At 41.0% G+C, this 17,875-nt stretch overlaps 1 protein-coding gene across 3 annotated transcripts in view; it reads right to left on the bottom strand.

Annotated features, from left to right (window-relative positions):
• Positions 1-17,875, bottom strand: part of rnf24 (ring finger protein 24) — a 47,539-nt gene that overhangs the window by 9,895 nt on the left and 19,769 nt on the right. For 2 of the 3 annotated variants that reach the window (XM_010888538.3, XM_020043786.2), the window contains exons 2-4: positions 10,806-10,955; positions 4,074-4,116; positions 3,378-3,419 (exon numbers count right to left, since the gene is read on the bottom strand). In XM_010888538.3, coding sequence (XP_010886840.1) covers positions 3,378-3,419; positions 4,074-4,116; positions 10,806-10,948 — 228 coding nt within the window. In that variant the 5' untranslated portion in view covers positions 10,949-10,955. Of the gene's footprint in view, positions 1-3,377; positions 3,420-4,073; positions 4,117-10,805; positions 10,956-15,289; positions 15,467-17,875 lie in introns of those variants that run through there. The other variant, XM_010888537.5, reaches the window with a different exon arrangement.

Raw genomic sequence — 17,875 nt, 5'->3', positions numbered from 1 at the left:
AGGGACAGATCAATTGTTTTCAATTCCTTAAGGATACCAACTATACGCTACCATATTCAATCTGAAGGAAGTTACTAATGAGCATTAACGCAGTCAACTACCAGACTAACAAAGGTCACTGAGCATTTGTTTTCCTGGTTGACAAGAAGTAGTTTGTATCATTTTCAGTGGGTGGCGTTAGTGCAATGACAGAGTCTATGGACCCGCTGGTATGTTGTTCCCCCCCTCATGTTACAAGGTAATTATGCTAAGATCATATTCCCATTTACAGCAACAACCTTGAGAAATTTGGGGATTGAAACCAGAAAAAGTTGGTTTACTGACCAGACACTCTTGACCATATGGCTTCCCATGCTGGATAGATAAAAAAAAGGGAGGGGGAAGGTACTAACAAGGATATAGGTAGATCTGTTACAGTCTGGCACGCTTTACTAAAAGAAACTGACTTACCGCATTAAAAGGTCTACCCTTTGGATACAATCATTTACAATGGAAGTTACTACACCAATTCATTTTGACTTGACCTTGGCCACCCATTGCTCATCGTGGTCCACATCACAACACACGTAAGACTTGTGGAGGTACAAACACAGAACAACCCAAAAGATTAACTTGTCCACAAAAATGGCATTTAAACAAAACCAGGATGCCTGTGTCTGATTGCAAAACCAAATTCAGCCAAAACTCTGTATTAACACTCTAACAGTGCCACTCCAGTATAAGGTGGCTTTACATTAGCCAAAAACAATCAAGTTCTCCTTGTACTGTTCTGCATAGTTCTAATCCCACGTAGCCACTTAAAACGCTGTAAACCCTGTAAAAATCCCTTGGCTTAATAAGCAGCCTTTCAAGTGGCTATTATTTCTGAGGTGTGCATATGATTTTTTGTATCAATCCACATGCAAATGTTTTTTGTCCAGGATAAGCTATGGGTTAGAGTGGGCAAATAGCTAAGCCATTTTGGAATATAACAGATCACAACTCAACCAGGCAAAAACTAGTAAAAATAACTAAAGACCTCAGTGAAAGTTATTTTGTAAGATATGACTGAAAAGCATTAGTGATTTGTATTTTCCATCAACTCTTGGAATAAGAAATGCAGGAGTGCGCCTATTTCTGTGTGTGTGGCTGTTTGTGTCAATGTGTCTCTGTGTATGTAAGTTTGCCTACCTATGTTTGCAGTTACAGCAGTGAGATAAGTGTCTTCTGGCAGATGAAGGCTTTCTCAAAAACCTTCTCAATGAAATGTTATTGAACAAAAACCTATGCCTACGATCACGATCCTCAGTCAAGCACTGACTTATTTAACAAACATTGCAATTCTGAGTGCTACGTGAACACAAATCCCTTGCTAGTTTGCACTTGAAATAAAGGATATGTACATGCAAGACTCCTTTCTTTTTCCCAGACCCCAAAAATTGTCTCCTGATTTCTTAAGAACTTTGAACATGCAATGTTGTTGTTAAAAAAGTGCGCATATGAGACTAAATCACATGGGAACTAGGGAAAATAAAATATACTGAATTAAACACTCCCATGACACTCTAAAGCAACTTATATTATCTCATAAGTTCCACATGAAATTCCAGAAAAGAAAATATTTTGTATATGATGTACAGCTCACATCATCATCTGGTAGAAAATGTTATACATTGTGATATTATTTCACAAGAGTGGCAGTCGTTCAAATTGTAAAAATAAAAGCCCTACCTTAATCAATCAGCAATTATTACCAAACAGGGAGAATTGCTGCTTCTTCCTCACTACACACTGCTAATTATATAATTAGTGGCACTATGAACAGGGCCCTAGGCTGTGTGCCAAATGGCCAATTACCAGAATAACATAATCAAACAGTAGGATTAGCCTATGTTCAATGTTCTTTCAGTGGAATACATTGTCCAGAACACATGGCGCCTATCTCTTACCGAGCTGTGCGCACATTGTGCGTACGTTGTCGCTCACTGTGATGGACGGCCCGGCGCGTTTAACAGACAGAGACCCACTGACCGAGCACCGGATAAAAGCTGCAACGGCAATCTTTTAAAGGCACCTGCGTCCCGGTTATAACGCAACGCCCTCAAGCTAGTACTCTATCTTATAGTGCTGTAATGGCCGCTGTCATACCAAACAACAGAAAAGTCCCCTGACTACTAAGTCAGCCAATTCTTTGTAAAAATGCAATGATTTTAATGGATGCTTAAGGTTGTGTATGGACTGTGCACATTCCTAGTGTAATTTGGGGTTGTATGTCACAATTTCTGCATTACTCACAGCTGACGCAGACATACTTTGGGTCAAATGGAGGTAAGACATATAGAGCTGCACATGAGCTCAATCAGTACCGTTTAACCTTGAACATTCCAGCCTCCACGACGTTGGTGAGTGTTACTATGTTCAGCAACTAATAACAAACGATACTGTTCTGTCAACAGCGCTAAACACATTGTGCCCAACCGTCGCACTCGCGTGGCACATACTGTGGTTCGCTCCCACTTTCAATTACACAGAATGACGCCCCCCCCCCAGAGTACAGTGTCCTGTGAAATTCCTGACGTTACGTAAGTTTGTCGGTAAGCAATGTGGCACTTTCCCTCCTCACACACGGGTGGCCTTTTCATTAGCGCGGGCATGCTAAAAAGAATGACGGGTGCTAGCGCGAGGCTAGCCGGGGGGTCAGTGGGACCCAGGTTTAACGGGGGCCAGGGTCGAGGCCGCTGAAAGGAATCTGTGCATGGTGGCAAATGTCGCTAGCCTGATTTAAAGCCAGGCTGATGTGACTGCTAAAGGATCTTCCCAAATGACTCAGCACTAGATGGGCAAGAACACGGCGTAGAGTAACAGACACGCATAAGGGTAGAGGACTCAAGCCCACAGATGCTGATTCTGATAGGAGAATATGGCCTAATGTTCAACAAGGACTTCAGCTTAACTGACTCCTCCGCTTTGAGTAACATGGTTCATCTATCTCTTCTCAACATACACTGGATCTTACGGGTAGGGAACAATCAGTTGACTTTTGAAGAGAGATTTGCTTCATCGATACCACATGGTTCGAAATAACCATCATGAATGGTGTGTAATGGGAATAATTAGTAATTAACCTTAAACAATTTTATAAAGACAAAATTACTTGAATAACTGCAGAACCGAGGGGAAAAAAGCTATGTCCCGCAGAGTTGTCCCAATATTCAGTAAGACAGGTTACAATGAAGTACAGCACGGAGTGTGCTTAGCTCGTCTGTCTTATTACCGAATGTCCCTGATAAATATATTTTCAAAACTGTCACAACCCTAAAGAAGAAATATAACTCATTGCAGGTACAATCATGAGACATGCAAATAGGAATGCAGAACACGACAAATTGCTTCCTTACCTCATGCAAGTTTAGCTCTTTGACTTTCTCCTTCTGTATAACCTGAGGGCAAAAAAAAAAAAAAGCATACAATTACAACCGGGAACAAATGCAATTGAATTATGTTCTCACTTCAAGGAACCAGCAGGAAAATACAATACTGGTGATGGTGATATGATTTAGGTCAGGGATATCTGGTCCTGTGGGGCTTGGTTGGCATGGCATTTGCCACACCAAAGGTCTGCTCACTGGCAGTGACGATCCTTCATTATATGGGCCTGTGTTATTAGTGGTAATGCCTTCCTTGAAGCGGAGTGCCACAATTTCTGGTCACTGTGGCATTTTATGCAACGGTGCAGCAGAATTTAAACGCCAGATCTCTTATTCAGAGGGAGTACAGACGCATCAGCTCCATCAATGCGAGTCAGTGCTTTCTGCTGCCATTTCTCACACAGCACTAAACCAGCTGAGAAGCTCCCATTACCACACCGACAGTGTCGCCACGCGAACTAGGCTGGCCAGAAAAGCCCTGCAAAAAACCTCCACAGCTGTTGTGGTACTGCTTGCGTGTGAAGTATTGTCGGAGTATATCGACCTATATAACGTGTACGTTCAAAGTCTAATGATTTACAGAATACAACGACGTCAATTGACCAACACCTTGAGCAGGACATTGCGTGTGTGTGCGCACGTGAGTGTGGATGATAGTCCTCTTACTTGTTTGTATGCATACAGCTCCTTGTGCGCCTGGTGCCGTAACCTGTGGGAAAATGTAGAGAAACACAACATTGCTTCATTTAGTAAATGAACTGCCATGGCTTGTCAGTTGCACTCACAGTACATTCAGATACAGTCCCTGAAAGAAGTCAGCAGCTGCATATAGACGTGAGTGTTTAGGTCACAGAAACATAGCTGATTAAACAGTGCCCATTAAAAGTCCCCAGACGGAAAATAGAAGCAAGTTAAATTCAACTGTTTGGACACTCCAGAAAGAGACATCGATGAAAGTTCAAGTGCTGCACCTTAGAAGCAATAGCCTACCCAACATGGTCTGTGTTGAATTCAAAATCATCCTAGTTTTCCTAATCTTAAGCATATTGCGATTACGGCAGTTTGAATTCTTAATATTCACTATTTCTATAAGGATTTGAAGTCACATATTAATCCAGATGAGTTTAGGCCTACCTGCTAAAATGGGAAAGCTACTGAGGTGTGACTGTAATATTGTTTTTGGTGATTGACTGTTGATCACATTTTTGTTTACTGAATTTTCTTGTTTTCTTCTTCCACTCTTACGCGTTTTCTCTGTTTTGTTTCTCAATTTGTGTGTTGGTGCTTTCTGCTATTTTTAATCCTTAAAGAAATGTTTTATTCTTAATGTATGGTTTCTACAAGGAACAAGACCGTAACTATTATGTTGTTAGTACATTGTTTCAGCAGAGATGAACTGACCATTGACACAAAAACAAATACAATTATTACTTTTTTTTTTACAGTACTGACAGTTATTTTGTTCTCATGGCAACTGTTGGTTGCATTAACGATACTGTCCTCCTAATAACAATTCTATTAAATCCAGGCCTTTCCCTGTAAAGTTTAAATTCTTTATACACACAGGAAACACTGTTTGTCATGTCTTAGTCATTTCATCTTCTTTCTCTTATGGTCTATGAAATGTAATGGCCTGAGGCTGGAAGGTCAACCCGTTCTACCTGTGGACCCAATTTTATTTTACAATATGATTTCACAACAGTCCCTCAGCTGAGACCCGTGACACCGAATGCCAGTGAGCCCAAGTTTGGCTGCTTCAAGCTCTGATGCCGCTGCTATTCACTCCGGCCCATCTGAAACATAACCCCGTTCTCATCCGTTTCACAGTACCAAATGCAAAAGTCACTCAAACCTCGCCCGGATGACCTTTTGGGCAGTCTGACATACACTGGTCAGTGGGCATGCTGTTGTACAGCTCCACCGCCACAACTAGACCATTTAAATGTCAGGTCAAGAAAATAACTGTACCCAGTCAAGGAGGGCGATTCAGCGGTCTCAGCCACTGCCAGTACCGCTATGGAATGGCTTCAATGCCGGCTCAACATTCAGCAAATGTTGAATTTTTTTTACCCAGGTCTTTATCCGGTAAAGCATAAAAAAAATTACAAAAAAGAGTACAAATATGATTCATTTTCATCCAACTGTCAGTTTGGCCCGGTTACAGCCTTGAAAACAAATCATCCCTGTTATGTGGTCAGTCTCGGCTCCTCGGTGGACATTTTCTGCTGCCTCGTCAGAATTTGGTTTTTCATCATCTCCCCTCGAATGAGAGCAGCGGGCTGTTATTCACGTGAGAGTTCCCAAATAACTATAGCTCCTGTCCGGACTGTCATAATGGCCTCGGTTATTGCTGACTAGTTAGGAAGGACTGACGGGCCATTTGCGTGAGGGAAGAGCTATGTTTTTCTACACGGTACATGCCTGAAAAACTGTCCAGCTTCCGTAATTATGTATCTCTGACATTCGCAAGGGGGGGGGGATGGGCTTGAATTTGGTGTCACTTTTAAATCATCTAAGAACAGTGATCAAGGGAAAGGGAATGATTGGGAACATTAAAACGTTTTCTAGTGAGGCAGGGCCTGATCATTCTAATGACTGGGTGGGGAGCTTTAAGATCAACAGAGAGAGGAAGCCAAGCAGCGGAGGAAAAGTTGCAGTTCACATTCTTGAGATGAAAAACCCTTTAATTTGTATTTTATTTTGTATTGTTAAATTTAAAAAAAAATGAATCACACTTAACCATTGCTTGAAGAATGCCAGGCACGAGATTGCTGACCCAAGCGCAAAACAAACAAAAATGAACAAAAACCACGAGCATCACAGTGTTAAAATGTTAACTATGAACAGTTAAAATACGGTACCAGTCAAAAGTTTAAACACACCCAATGGGTAAATAGTGCATTAACATTACTCTCATCATTACACTCCTATTCATTCAGACACTCAAACAAATGGCTGGTTTTGGTAACCCAGTGCGCATATTATAGCAGATTAGTTAAAAGGACAGTAGAATCATAGTTACAGACATTTGAGGTACGTTGGTGATGTCACACACTGACCATGCTCTAAAGCACAAATCAACAAAAAGCAACAAAAAAAAGAAAACTGTTGAAAAAAGGTATATTTAAACAGCAGAAGGAAGGAACAGATGTACTTAGAAAGAGAGAGACAGGTAATTATATTGAGAGACATGTGTTGAAGATTTACCTCAGTGACTAGTAACCTTAACCTCTCGGAGCAGAGCGAGAGGCTGAGGGATCTGTAACACACAGCAGCACAGTTCTAGGAGAGAGACTGACACCTTCTGAAAGAGAGCAGCAGGTAAAGACGCACAGTCTCCCATTGGCCAAGGGGCAGATGTCAGGGTGTCAAAGGTGGGGGGGGTGATGTGATGAGTTGATTTGTTAGCATGGTAGTGGGGGTGGCAAGGTTAAAGTACCGGTAACATTTATTAAAGGAGCCGGAGGAGTGCCTGAGAATGTGGTCATTCCACGGACTAACAGAACTGCGGAAAAGACAAAATCCTTCATCGGTGCGTGTGTGTATGCATGTCTGTCTGTCACAGACTCATTTCACGCCAATGTGTGGGGAATCAGGACTGGCAGAGAAAAGGGATTCGAGTCTAGCTGTGAAGACCCGCCTCACGTCAAGCTCTCAGGGCTTTGTTTGCTCGAGCCAAACCACGAGTTCTTATGCCGTATTGGTCCAGCTTTTAGAGCCTCAACTGTGGACTGGTGTGTCAAAAGTGGGCTGTGTCAGTATAAAGTTATGATTGGGCCGGGAGACCTGATCCTAGATCTGTACCTGGGGACGTAGCCTAAGTCTATACAATGCCACTTCATGGATCAGTGGTGTGTTTGGTTGGTAGGCGGTTATTGAGACTTGGGGAACCATTAGATGGGGAGACTGTATCGTTCACCTTGCCAAGTACAAACGTATTGTCTTGGTCCAAAATGGCCAGTAGTGCCCTATTCTTATAGTGCACTACACAGAAAAGAAGGTGCTATTTGGGACAATATGTTTTGTTCTGTTTTTTGCTCTTCTAGCAACGACTTGGTAATCTGCCCACCTGTTTTGTCTTTTTCTTCCCAGAATGGAATCATGACATTTCTTTTTGTCTTGACAGAGGAGGGGTTGGCAAAAAATAAAATAAAAGCAGAATCAGACTTACCATGCTCAAGGTGAATTTGGGTTGAGAGATGCAGCTTCACGCTCCTTTGGGCAAGACATGCTAAAGTGTTGCAACGTTATTGGTCATTGCCATGCCAACCATACTCCGGATTATCATAATTGGACCAGGGCGGGTAGTGTGGCCAATAAGATATCCAGTGGCTAATATATCCAAGATTTCCAGTAAAGCAGAACATAACTTTACTCTTCTATTGCAATATAATATGGGCCTGGAACTCTAAAATGCACTGAAGGGGCTGTTCTGAAAGGAGATAAAACTAATTGAGTTGACTCCGTCATGTTGAGTGCTAGGAAGCCACTCACTGCTAAGAGCTCTATGGACACTGTTCAAAAGAAGTGCAGTGTATAGTGAATAGGGAGCAATTTAGAACGTATGCATTTAAAGAGAAGGACAGAAAGAAATGTGAATAAAGTGGTGGTTGCTATAATTATGCAGCTAAGCAGCTTTAATAAAGGTCTCTATAAAATGTTTAAGCCAGGGAAAACTAGAAGGTATGACAGACTGTATATTTATTTTCTTTGTTCTAGTTGGATTACTACTTTTCTGTTAAGATTATCAAGTCAGCAGTAGTATTGCCTTCCCAAACCTGTGCTGTTGAATATGTTTTGAATCCTTTGTGAAACAAGAAACCAGGCAAGCCTAGTTCAGCCGGCCCGCAACAAAATGTGTTCATTGTGGATGCACTCTCGAGAATCAAACCCGGGTCGCCCACCTGAAAGGCATTATCGTTAACCAGTACGCCACCGAAATGCACACATGACGGGAATTAGTATAGCCTCTTCATATTATATTATTTTCACTCATTAACATCACGCCAAGTTTGAATATTTTGTTAGACACCATTAACTTGCGTTAAACTGAGTAACGTTTCTTATTAGGTTCCCTCCACCACAAATAGAATGACATAGATACAGTATCTATCAAAATAGGTGACAATAACTAGTGATGGCCATTCGAGGATTCATTAGCGTTATTTTAGTAGAAGGGTATTTTCTTTATCACAATAAAAGCCATAATTGAAATGTATACGGCAATATTGTTCACAATCTAGTCTGTGAAAAAGAACAGACAAGCATAACATTGGAACAGACATTAAACATAAAATGTACAGACAAAATTGTTTACTATATTAACTTATATATTTCAATGATGGCTTTGATTTTGAAAAAGAAATAGAGTTAGCACTGCTATCATAATATCCTGCAGCTAAAAGAATGGTAATGAAGCCTTTAATGGCCATCACTAATGATAACTAACTTTTTTGTCAAGTGAAAAGACGAGAGAATCGTAAGGCCAGCGAAGTGTTTGTCTATCCTGAACAAATCCTAATATCCACCAGAACCATTTTATATTAAGCTTCCTATTACGTAGCTACGTAAAGTATTTGTCTGTCCTGAACGTCAAAAAGCTTTGGGTCTAATAGTAGCAAATAATACTGTCCTGTCTTTTACAACATGCAATGGACGTTCCTTTGTAAAAGAGAAAAATAATTAGCCTCCAATAATTAGAACTTTTAACTAATTGTTGGAGTTACATTAGCCTCACTTCAGTTACGTAGGCCATTTTGTTAAGAGCACAAGCCTGGCTTCAGTCAATTAGGTCATTTCAAGACAAGCCCGGCAATTCTGTCCATCTGTGCACTCAAATACTTAAACGATAAAAAGCTGCAGTTTATTGGAGCATAAAATCCCACTGGTTAGCTGGAGCACCTTGGAAACTTTGGAGTCACAAGGGTCAGGCTAGGTCACGTTGTTGTTGGCTAGCGGAACTGAACATGTTTACAATTTTTTTTTAATTATTATGGAGTTGATTGCCTAACACTCCCACTGAGTGGTGCACAATGGGAGTTTGTAAGCACAATGATTGCAGTCTCGTCACATCTAAGGTTAGCAGGACGGCAACACATAAGCGACTAAACATTTTGCTTGTCTTTTATGCTAGCCTAAATATTGTTTGTTTCAGCGAAGTGAATTTCTATCACGTTTTCAAAGTAAGCTAGTGTCTCAAATAATAAAATACCTCTATATCCCCCTAAATTGTGTTCTTCTTTTGACAAGTACCCATAGAGCTCTGGTCAAATGGGAGTACACCATTTAGGGAGTCATTTGGAATGCATAGTCGCCCGGCCTTGTGGTGAAAAGGGATGATGGATAAGTTTCCATCTCTAAGGAGCTGTACCATCAGTCTCTGTTCCATTCCATTCTTCCAGTGCAGTTTATTCTTCAAGTTCTAATGTAAAACTGGTAAAACCATATTAAAAGAATCCCCCTCTTTGATATTGGAACTGTTACCTCTACCCCAGTATAAGAAGCGACAGCGTAGAGAAATGTGCCACGCTTGGAGACTGCAGTACAGAAATAGGCCTTGGGGTACACAGAATTATCTTTAAAAAGCGCGGCTACTTGTGTTTGGGAGAATGCCAGAGCCATCTTCAAATCAGGTTCAGACCACAAATTTTCTTTTGATTTTCTCTAGCACGTTTTTCATGGATACGGTAAAACTCTCATGGATAACGGCACCCAAAATGGCATCTTATTCCCATGCACATTGTGCACTGCGGAGGAAATAGGAAGCCATTAAGGACATGCTGTTGTTGTAAACAGAGTAGACTGTCACATGGTGGAACATGCCACCCGGGAGGGTGAGATGAGGGGCCTTGAGTACGATGCTGAGATGGCATCCAACTTCAGAAGGGAGCCAAAGTACTGGTAGAGAAATGATTCATGAGCAATGACTTTTTAACCTAGTAGTGTTATTGACGTGTAACTGATGTGGTTACATAAAAAAAATGCTTCATCTAATTTTGGATGATAAAAATAAGTAATTCACAAGACCACTGGGGTTAAATACTTCAAAATGCTAATTGGAGACGGTAAGACAATTGAGAAAAGGGATTTGGCCTACTTTAATCAGCTCAGACGTATCAGGGGTTCATTACATTTCCGGTGTGATAGTTTAACATAATGGCCACTACATGTACACATTGAAGCAAGGCTCTTTCAATATCAAGAACAGAGAGAACATTTTAAACCTTTAACTTTTATTTGAAATTTGACAGAAAAATCTGGTACCCAAACATGTAAAAATGCAGACTTTATGCTGTATGGCGTCCGTTGGGGAAATCTGAATGCTTAATCGACTGACCCCACACTTCAAGAATTTCAAAGGAGACTATTCAAAGTAGGACATGGCAGTGTGGATCATACCTTATCAAGTAGCAGCAGAAGAGAAGGCTGAGGATAAAGACGAAGATGGCAGTCCCAAATACCACAATGTAGATATTGAGGGGAAGGTTCTGGAACCCGATATTCGGCATCCTGAAACTGTAATGCTGGAAATCGGAGCTCATGGATATCCTGCAGTGGGACAGAGAGAAAATAATGTCAGAAGAGATTGAAAGAAAATAGGTTTGAGAGGAAAATCATCAAAAGGGAAAATTAGGGAATGTGATGAAGTAACAGACTGACCTAGGGCTGAGGGAGTTAGAAAGTGGACTTTAATGGAGTAATCCATCAAGAGGACAATTCCTCATAGCCAGCAAAAAGCGTTCATACGGCTACCAGCATACTGCACAAAAACTGGCAAGAAACAGGACAAATGGACAACAATAGGTCTCCATGATCATATCAACTTGATAGTCTGATTAACTGGTTGTTCGCATGACCAAACTCCATGCGCTGTGTTGTACCAATGGTACAATAATGAATAGTCTGGGAACATCGATCCTCTAGGGAAACAGTTCTGTTTTATTGTGTCTGTTCCTACGTGGCTAGACTCAAGGATGAAGGCCTAGATTTTTATAGTAGATTTTTAGGTTACCCTTGGGATCCAGCTGCAACATCACTTTGTTCTTAAACTAGGCCAAACATGCAATTATTTAAACCGACTTGACATCACAAATACATTTTTGTCATTAAGGGGATGCTCTTATTCAGAGCAACATACAATTAGTGCATTCTTTTGAAGGTAGCTAGGTAACCTAGGTAAGACAACGACAACTCAATAGTAGTACATTCCTCAGAGAAGTAGAGTACCTGTCAATCATTAGAACACATTTATTAATTCAAGGATATTTCTTTAGTTTTATTATTTTCCATATTGCAGAATAATACCATCATAAATATGACAAAACAATAGTAACTGGACACTGTATCACAAGCAGCTACCAGGACACACAGTACATATCGAAATCTCAAAAAAATATTGCAGAAGTTGTATTAATAATAATAATACATTTTATTTATATAGCGCTTTTCTTAGACTCAAAGTCCCTTTACAATGCAGGTAGATTATAAAAACAGAAAAAACAAAACAAGACAAGATTCAGACACGGGTGAGAAGGGAGGGGGGCGTAGGGCTACGGGTAGGCAGAGGTGAAGAGATGGGTTTTGAGGTGGGACAGGAAGATGGTGAGGGACTCAGAGGTGCGGATCTCTTGGGGGAGGGAGTTCCAGAGCCTGGGAGCTGCCCTGGAGAAGGCTCTGTCTCCAGACAGATTATTGCAACAGCAAAATAACTGACTTAAGTCACCAGTAAAACTTAGCTATAAGGTTTGACTTAAACTCTGTATAGACACACAAAACAACAAACACTGTTCCAGTTCAAGAACAAACGTGTATTCCTAGAGTCGTAACCAGAATATCAGCATCATAAAACAACAACCCCTCAAGGGATTTCCCACAATCGCCCCTATGGCAAGTCTAACAAAACACCAGAATACCTCTACAAATAAAGTCGGTCACACCAGTACCACAGAGCAGGAGAGATGATGTGTTCAAAAGTAGGCTTGTTTATGCAAAACACGCACAAATGGCCATAGTTTTGTATGCCAAGCTGGCGACACACATTGGCAGCTAGGGTGAAAAGGTAAGCAAGCGACCTTGAAGCACGCTAGCTTTACTCTGAGGCATGAGCTGGGTAGGTTAACAACACCATATATATATACACATCTCAATGACTAGGTTAGTGTGGGATTATTACAGAATACACAACTAGTTGGTGAAAAAAACCTTATTTCATCCAATTTACAAAAGGAATAGATAAGGGAGAGTGGTCAAAGCATTGGAAGCAAATTCAAATTAAGCCTGGCAAGTAGTAGGCAGCATTGATGAGAGTTTACGCTATTGGGAGTGCTGTACAGTCTCAAGAGCATGGAGGAGATACCAGGAGATGAGCCGTTACACGAGGAGAGCTGGATAGGGCCGTAGAAGGGCATCAACCCTGCAGCAGGACCGGTATCTGCTCTTTCATGCAAAGAGGAACTGGAGAAGCACTGCCAGAGCCCTACAAAATTACCTCCAGCGGGCCACTGGTGTGCATGTTTCCGACCAAATAGTCAGAAACAGACTCCATGAGGGTAGTATGAAGGCCCGACGTCCTCTAGTGGGACCTGTGCTCACAGCCCTGCACTGTGCAGTTCGATTGGCATTTGCCAGAGAACACCAGAATTGGCCGGTCCGCTACTGGCACCCTCATTCACAGATAAGAGCAGATTCACACTGAGCACATGTGACAGACGTGAAAGGATCCGGAGGCGCCGTGGTGAATGTTATGCTGCCAGAAACATCATCCAGCATGACTGGTTTAGCAGTGTGTCCGTGATGGTCTGGGAAGGCATATCCTTGTAGGGTGACAGACCTCCACGTGCTAGCCAACAGTACCCAATTGATGCCACTGACTGGCCCTCACGTTCCCCAGACCTAAATCCAACTGAGAACCTCTGGGACATTATGAATTGTTACATGCGACACCGCCAAGTAGCGCCACAGACATTCCAGGAGCTCCCTGATGCCCTGATCCAGGTTAGGGAGGAGATCCCCCAGGACCACATCCGCCATCTCATCAGGAGCATGCCCAGACCTTGTCATACACTACAGAGTCACTTTATGAGTTGCCGTGATAAAATTCACGTAAGTTGGAACAGCCTTTGATTTAAATTGTTTCCTTTGATTTTCGGTGCGAATTTGAATCCAGCCCTAAATCGTTTGGTGATTTTGGTTTCCATTGACCATTGTTACATCATCTTGTTCTCAACGAATTAAACAATGTACAGTAAAGATTTTTAATTATAATATATTTTGTTCATCGAGACCCAATGTTTGATTTAAGTGTTCCCTTAATTTTTTTGAACAGTGTAGATCATTTTTGTCAAATCTTCCTGACATTCTGAAGCAAAACTCTCCCAGATTCCAGAGGGCCAGATTCCATACACACACGCACACAAAAAAATTATCTAACTTGACCCTAATTTTAATCCCATTTGAAATTTGTACCCTCAATTAGGGCTGCACAATTATTCGAAATATAGCCTAATCGAAATTGCGATATTGACATAACAACAACAAAATCTGCACCTTACGTGATTTTCAGCTGTAGTTATTTTTGTAGATTACTTAAATACCCTGGACACATTTTGTTTAAATAAATGATGGTTTTTCAATGTTAGTTTGAGTTAACACTGCAACTGCTAGCGAAGATGTCTATTGTCCCACCTACACAACAGCTCGGTCATTAACTTTCTACGTCAATGTCGGTGCCTACAAACAAACGTCATGTGGGAGAAAATAAGGGTTGGAAGATTCTGCCTAATCAGCTATGGTAACGGCAAAATATGGCGAACACCATTGCATTCAATGAGCAGTTAAACAAATAGTGTAAAATAGAAAACACTGACCATTAACTTGGTTTTTATTCAGTTTAATAGCACATTATGTAGGCTATTTTCTCTATTTTTAAGTGAGTTAATCTAAGCCGTTTACACCCTTGTTTGAAAATCACAAATCAGAACCGTAATTGCAGTATTTGCCAAAGAAAATCGCTATTCAATATTTTATTCCACCTAAGCCAAAAATCTAAATGCTCTAATGGGTATCAGAGAAATGACCCCACAATAGGGCTGTCCCCAACAAAAACATATTCAAATCATGCAGTATAATAAGTACACACACCCTATGTAATAAAAGGCCATGGTCTGGATAAAGACAATTTGTCTGGGTAAGAGTTCACAAAAGATACTTTCTTTTACACTAATTTCTATGAGAAGTTGTTGCATTTTTGTCTTGCTCCTGCGCCAGTTTTTTTTTACGGACAAGAAAAAGTCTCAAATCACTCTTGGATAAACGTTGAATTCCAAAGTCCATTTGTGAGAGCTTGTTGGGCTCACAACATGTACCCTCCCAACACTGTTTTTGTATGGACAGAGCGAGTGGGTGGTTTGGAGAATTGCTGTTTTGGGTAATTACAGCTAGTCTGCTTTAATAAACAAATATGGAACTCGAAAAGGAATGCTATAGTCCTAGGCCTAGCATATTAGTTTTTTTTACTTTTTCAAGCGAAGCATTAGTTATGACAAATCCACTGAACAGTTGACTAAATTTGATCAGGCCTACCCCACAATGTAAACATTTCTTTGATTTATAATGCAGGGATTTTTATGGTCCTCATCAGTATAGTCAGTCAATCAAAATCTAATTTATTTATAAAGCCCTTTTTAAATCAGCAGTTGTCACTAAGTACTTTTACAAAACCACCCAGCCTTAATATATAGCAAATCTCTCTCATACACACATACACACACACAACCCGCCCAATATAGCCAACTCAATGACAAACCACCTCTCCGCGATACTCGCCTCTTACATTGACACAGTTTGCATCAAGGACACGCGCAGAAACCCAAACACACACTCACCCGCGTGGTGCCTTCATAGTGACGAGCGAGCGGAAAGCAATCTAAAACAATATATAGTTGGACTGCCTGTGGTGTATATTCCAAGGACAGAGGAGCTGTGGAGAGCCAGTGGTTGAAGAATGGGCTCCGTCTGTTTGTGTTCCTCTTCCTTTAACCCTTGTCTCACGCAGACTATAATAATAACAATTACAATAACAGCCTGCATTCTCCCTAAGCTGGTGAGTATGAAGTCCTAAAGAGTACCACCCTCTCTCATAGGTTGGGCCGGAATCTGCCCCACCTGCTCAGCGAGGTTGCAGTGGCTCCTCCTACTCGCCAGTCTCTCTCCGGATTTTTGAAACACAAAAAGCCCGGATATCTGGGAAAACCATGCATAATCCTTTGACACCCACATTCCAGGGAGACGCACAAAATGTAGGTTACACATACATTTGAAGTGTTCAATCTCTAAGGTTTCCACTGGATCATACACACAGCGAGATGTGTGAACACGTTGGCTTCGTTTCATCCCAGCCCTTCTCTACCTCTGGGGGGGAATTCAGCATTCTGACAGCTTAACAGGTACTTAACATAATACGTGTAAAAAATTAAATAAACACCTGAACACAGTCGCCACATCGGGTTTCAGGGTAGAAGGAAGTTCGACCTTGACAAAGAGGAGCTGCTCTTCAGCTGGTGGGAAGTATCTCAGCTCCAAAACCTCCATCGCTATTGAGAATTCCAGTGTCCCCCTCTAAGGTGCAAAGAGCTGTGACTCTGCACAATACCATACCTAATTCCATATCCTTCAGCGCAAACATCAAATTAGTGACTAGTTCCCACAGGTTAAACCGCTAGAAAATTGGGTATCAGGCGATTTTCTGCTCATGCATTCTCAAAACAACGACTGGCGTGCATGACCAAATCACTGGTTCCAATCAAAGAGCCACTGCTGTTTAGCAAATTGGTCTCTTTCGCCAAGCACAACAGTGGTCCTTCTGGTGGGGAAAATATCCCCAGAAGCCTACCTATTGTAAAACATATAGGTCATTGTCATTGAGCTTCTACTGGTCCAACGGCAATTGATAAGGTAAATGTAATTATGAATCTTTCCAAGGTTTTGACAAAACCTGGAATGTCTTGGCCAGGAGGATGAACCTGGTACACAAGTGGATGTTTCAGTCAATAAGCCCAATTCCATATCCAAAAAGAAATGGTTAACTGACCAAAAAAAATCTCTCTCAATCTCCGGACTCTAATCCCATTGAAGACACCCGGTTCGAATATTATCATTGGATTGAATGGGCGTTATCAATGGTTATCAGCCTCATATATATGGGTCAGAAGGGGCCTGCTACGCCTACTGGTAGGCTCAGAAGGCTGTTATCATCCATTCGCATGGTAAATCACAGATAAATACACGAGAACACTCCAGATCCAATCCCAGACGAATTCAGGTCGCTGCTACAGGTAAGACCATTAAAATGGGTTAAGGTTAGGATTAGGGTAAGTCTACAGGTAAGACCATTAAAATGGGTTAAGGTTAGGGTAAGTCTACAGGTAAGATCATTAAAATGGGTTAAGGTTAGGGTAAGTCTACAGGTATGACCATTAAAAGGGGTTAAGGTTAGGATTAGGGTAAATCTACAGGAAAGACCATTAAAATGAGAGCCTTTAAACTCTGATGATTTCGTCAATACTAAATTATCTAAATACTAAATTAACCATGCGAATGGATGATAACAGCCTTCTGAGCCTACCAGTAGGCTAGCAGGCCCCTTCTGACCCATATCTATGAGGCTGATAACCACTGATAACGCCCATTCAATCCAATGATAACATTCAAACCGCCTGTTGAAGACTAGTGGTTTGAATTGAAGGCAGTACTTAAGCACAGACAAAAGGATCTTAAAATATTTAATAGAAATTCTCTTCATAGAGCAACCTCAAAAAATTATAAAAAAGTCAGTGTGACCGTCATTGCAAGGGGAAGAACAAAGAATTGAAAGCAAGTCCGCTAATCATTTTGAGACTTCATTTTTGCTAAAAATAAATGTATCATTTAAGTTGTTGGATACCCGGAATCATTAATGAAGTACAATATATTCCAATGTTGGAAAATTGCAATACAATTCATCTAGGTTTACTATAAATCGCTCAAGGTCAGCAATAATGAGGTGAATGCATATTAGGAGACCAAAAACAGAGAAACTATGCCGGAGCTGGGAAATGCTTTCAATGGTACGGTCTAACTCCTAGACAACAGTACAGTGATTTTTTAGGTTGTACTTTTTTTTTTAGGTTGTACAATTGTCATTTTCAGACAATTGTGTACTTAGTAACCATGTCCAGTCAATTATTTTGAATGAACATTCCAACAGGGAAACATTAAACAGCTAGCCTACATCTTGTGAGGCCAACTGTTCATGTTAACTGCAATAATTAAACAGCTAATTACTTTGTTTTTCCTATGACAGATTACAGGCCCTTCAGAGAATATCAATCCAAAACAATTAGGCGTATACTGGCATGTTGTCCACTATATGACCAATGCTAAATAACCTACTAAATGGGTTACCCTTATTGGCACAATGCTTATAGTAATCG

This window comes from Esox lucius, chromosome 25 (genome assembly GCF_011004845.1).
Source record: "Esox lucius isolate fEsoLuc1 chromosome 25, fEsoLuc1.pri, whole genome shotgun sequence".
NCBI lineage: Eukaryota > Metazoa > Chordata > Actinopteri > Esociformes > Esocidae > Esox > Esox lucius.
Note: the sequence above shows the minus strand (reverse complement) of the source record. Positions and strands in the feature narration are given on the sequence as shown.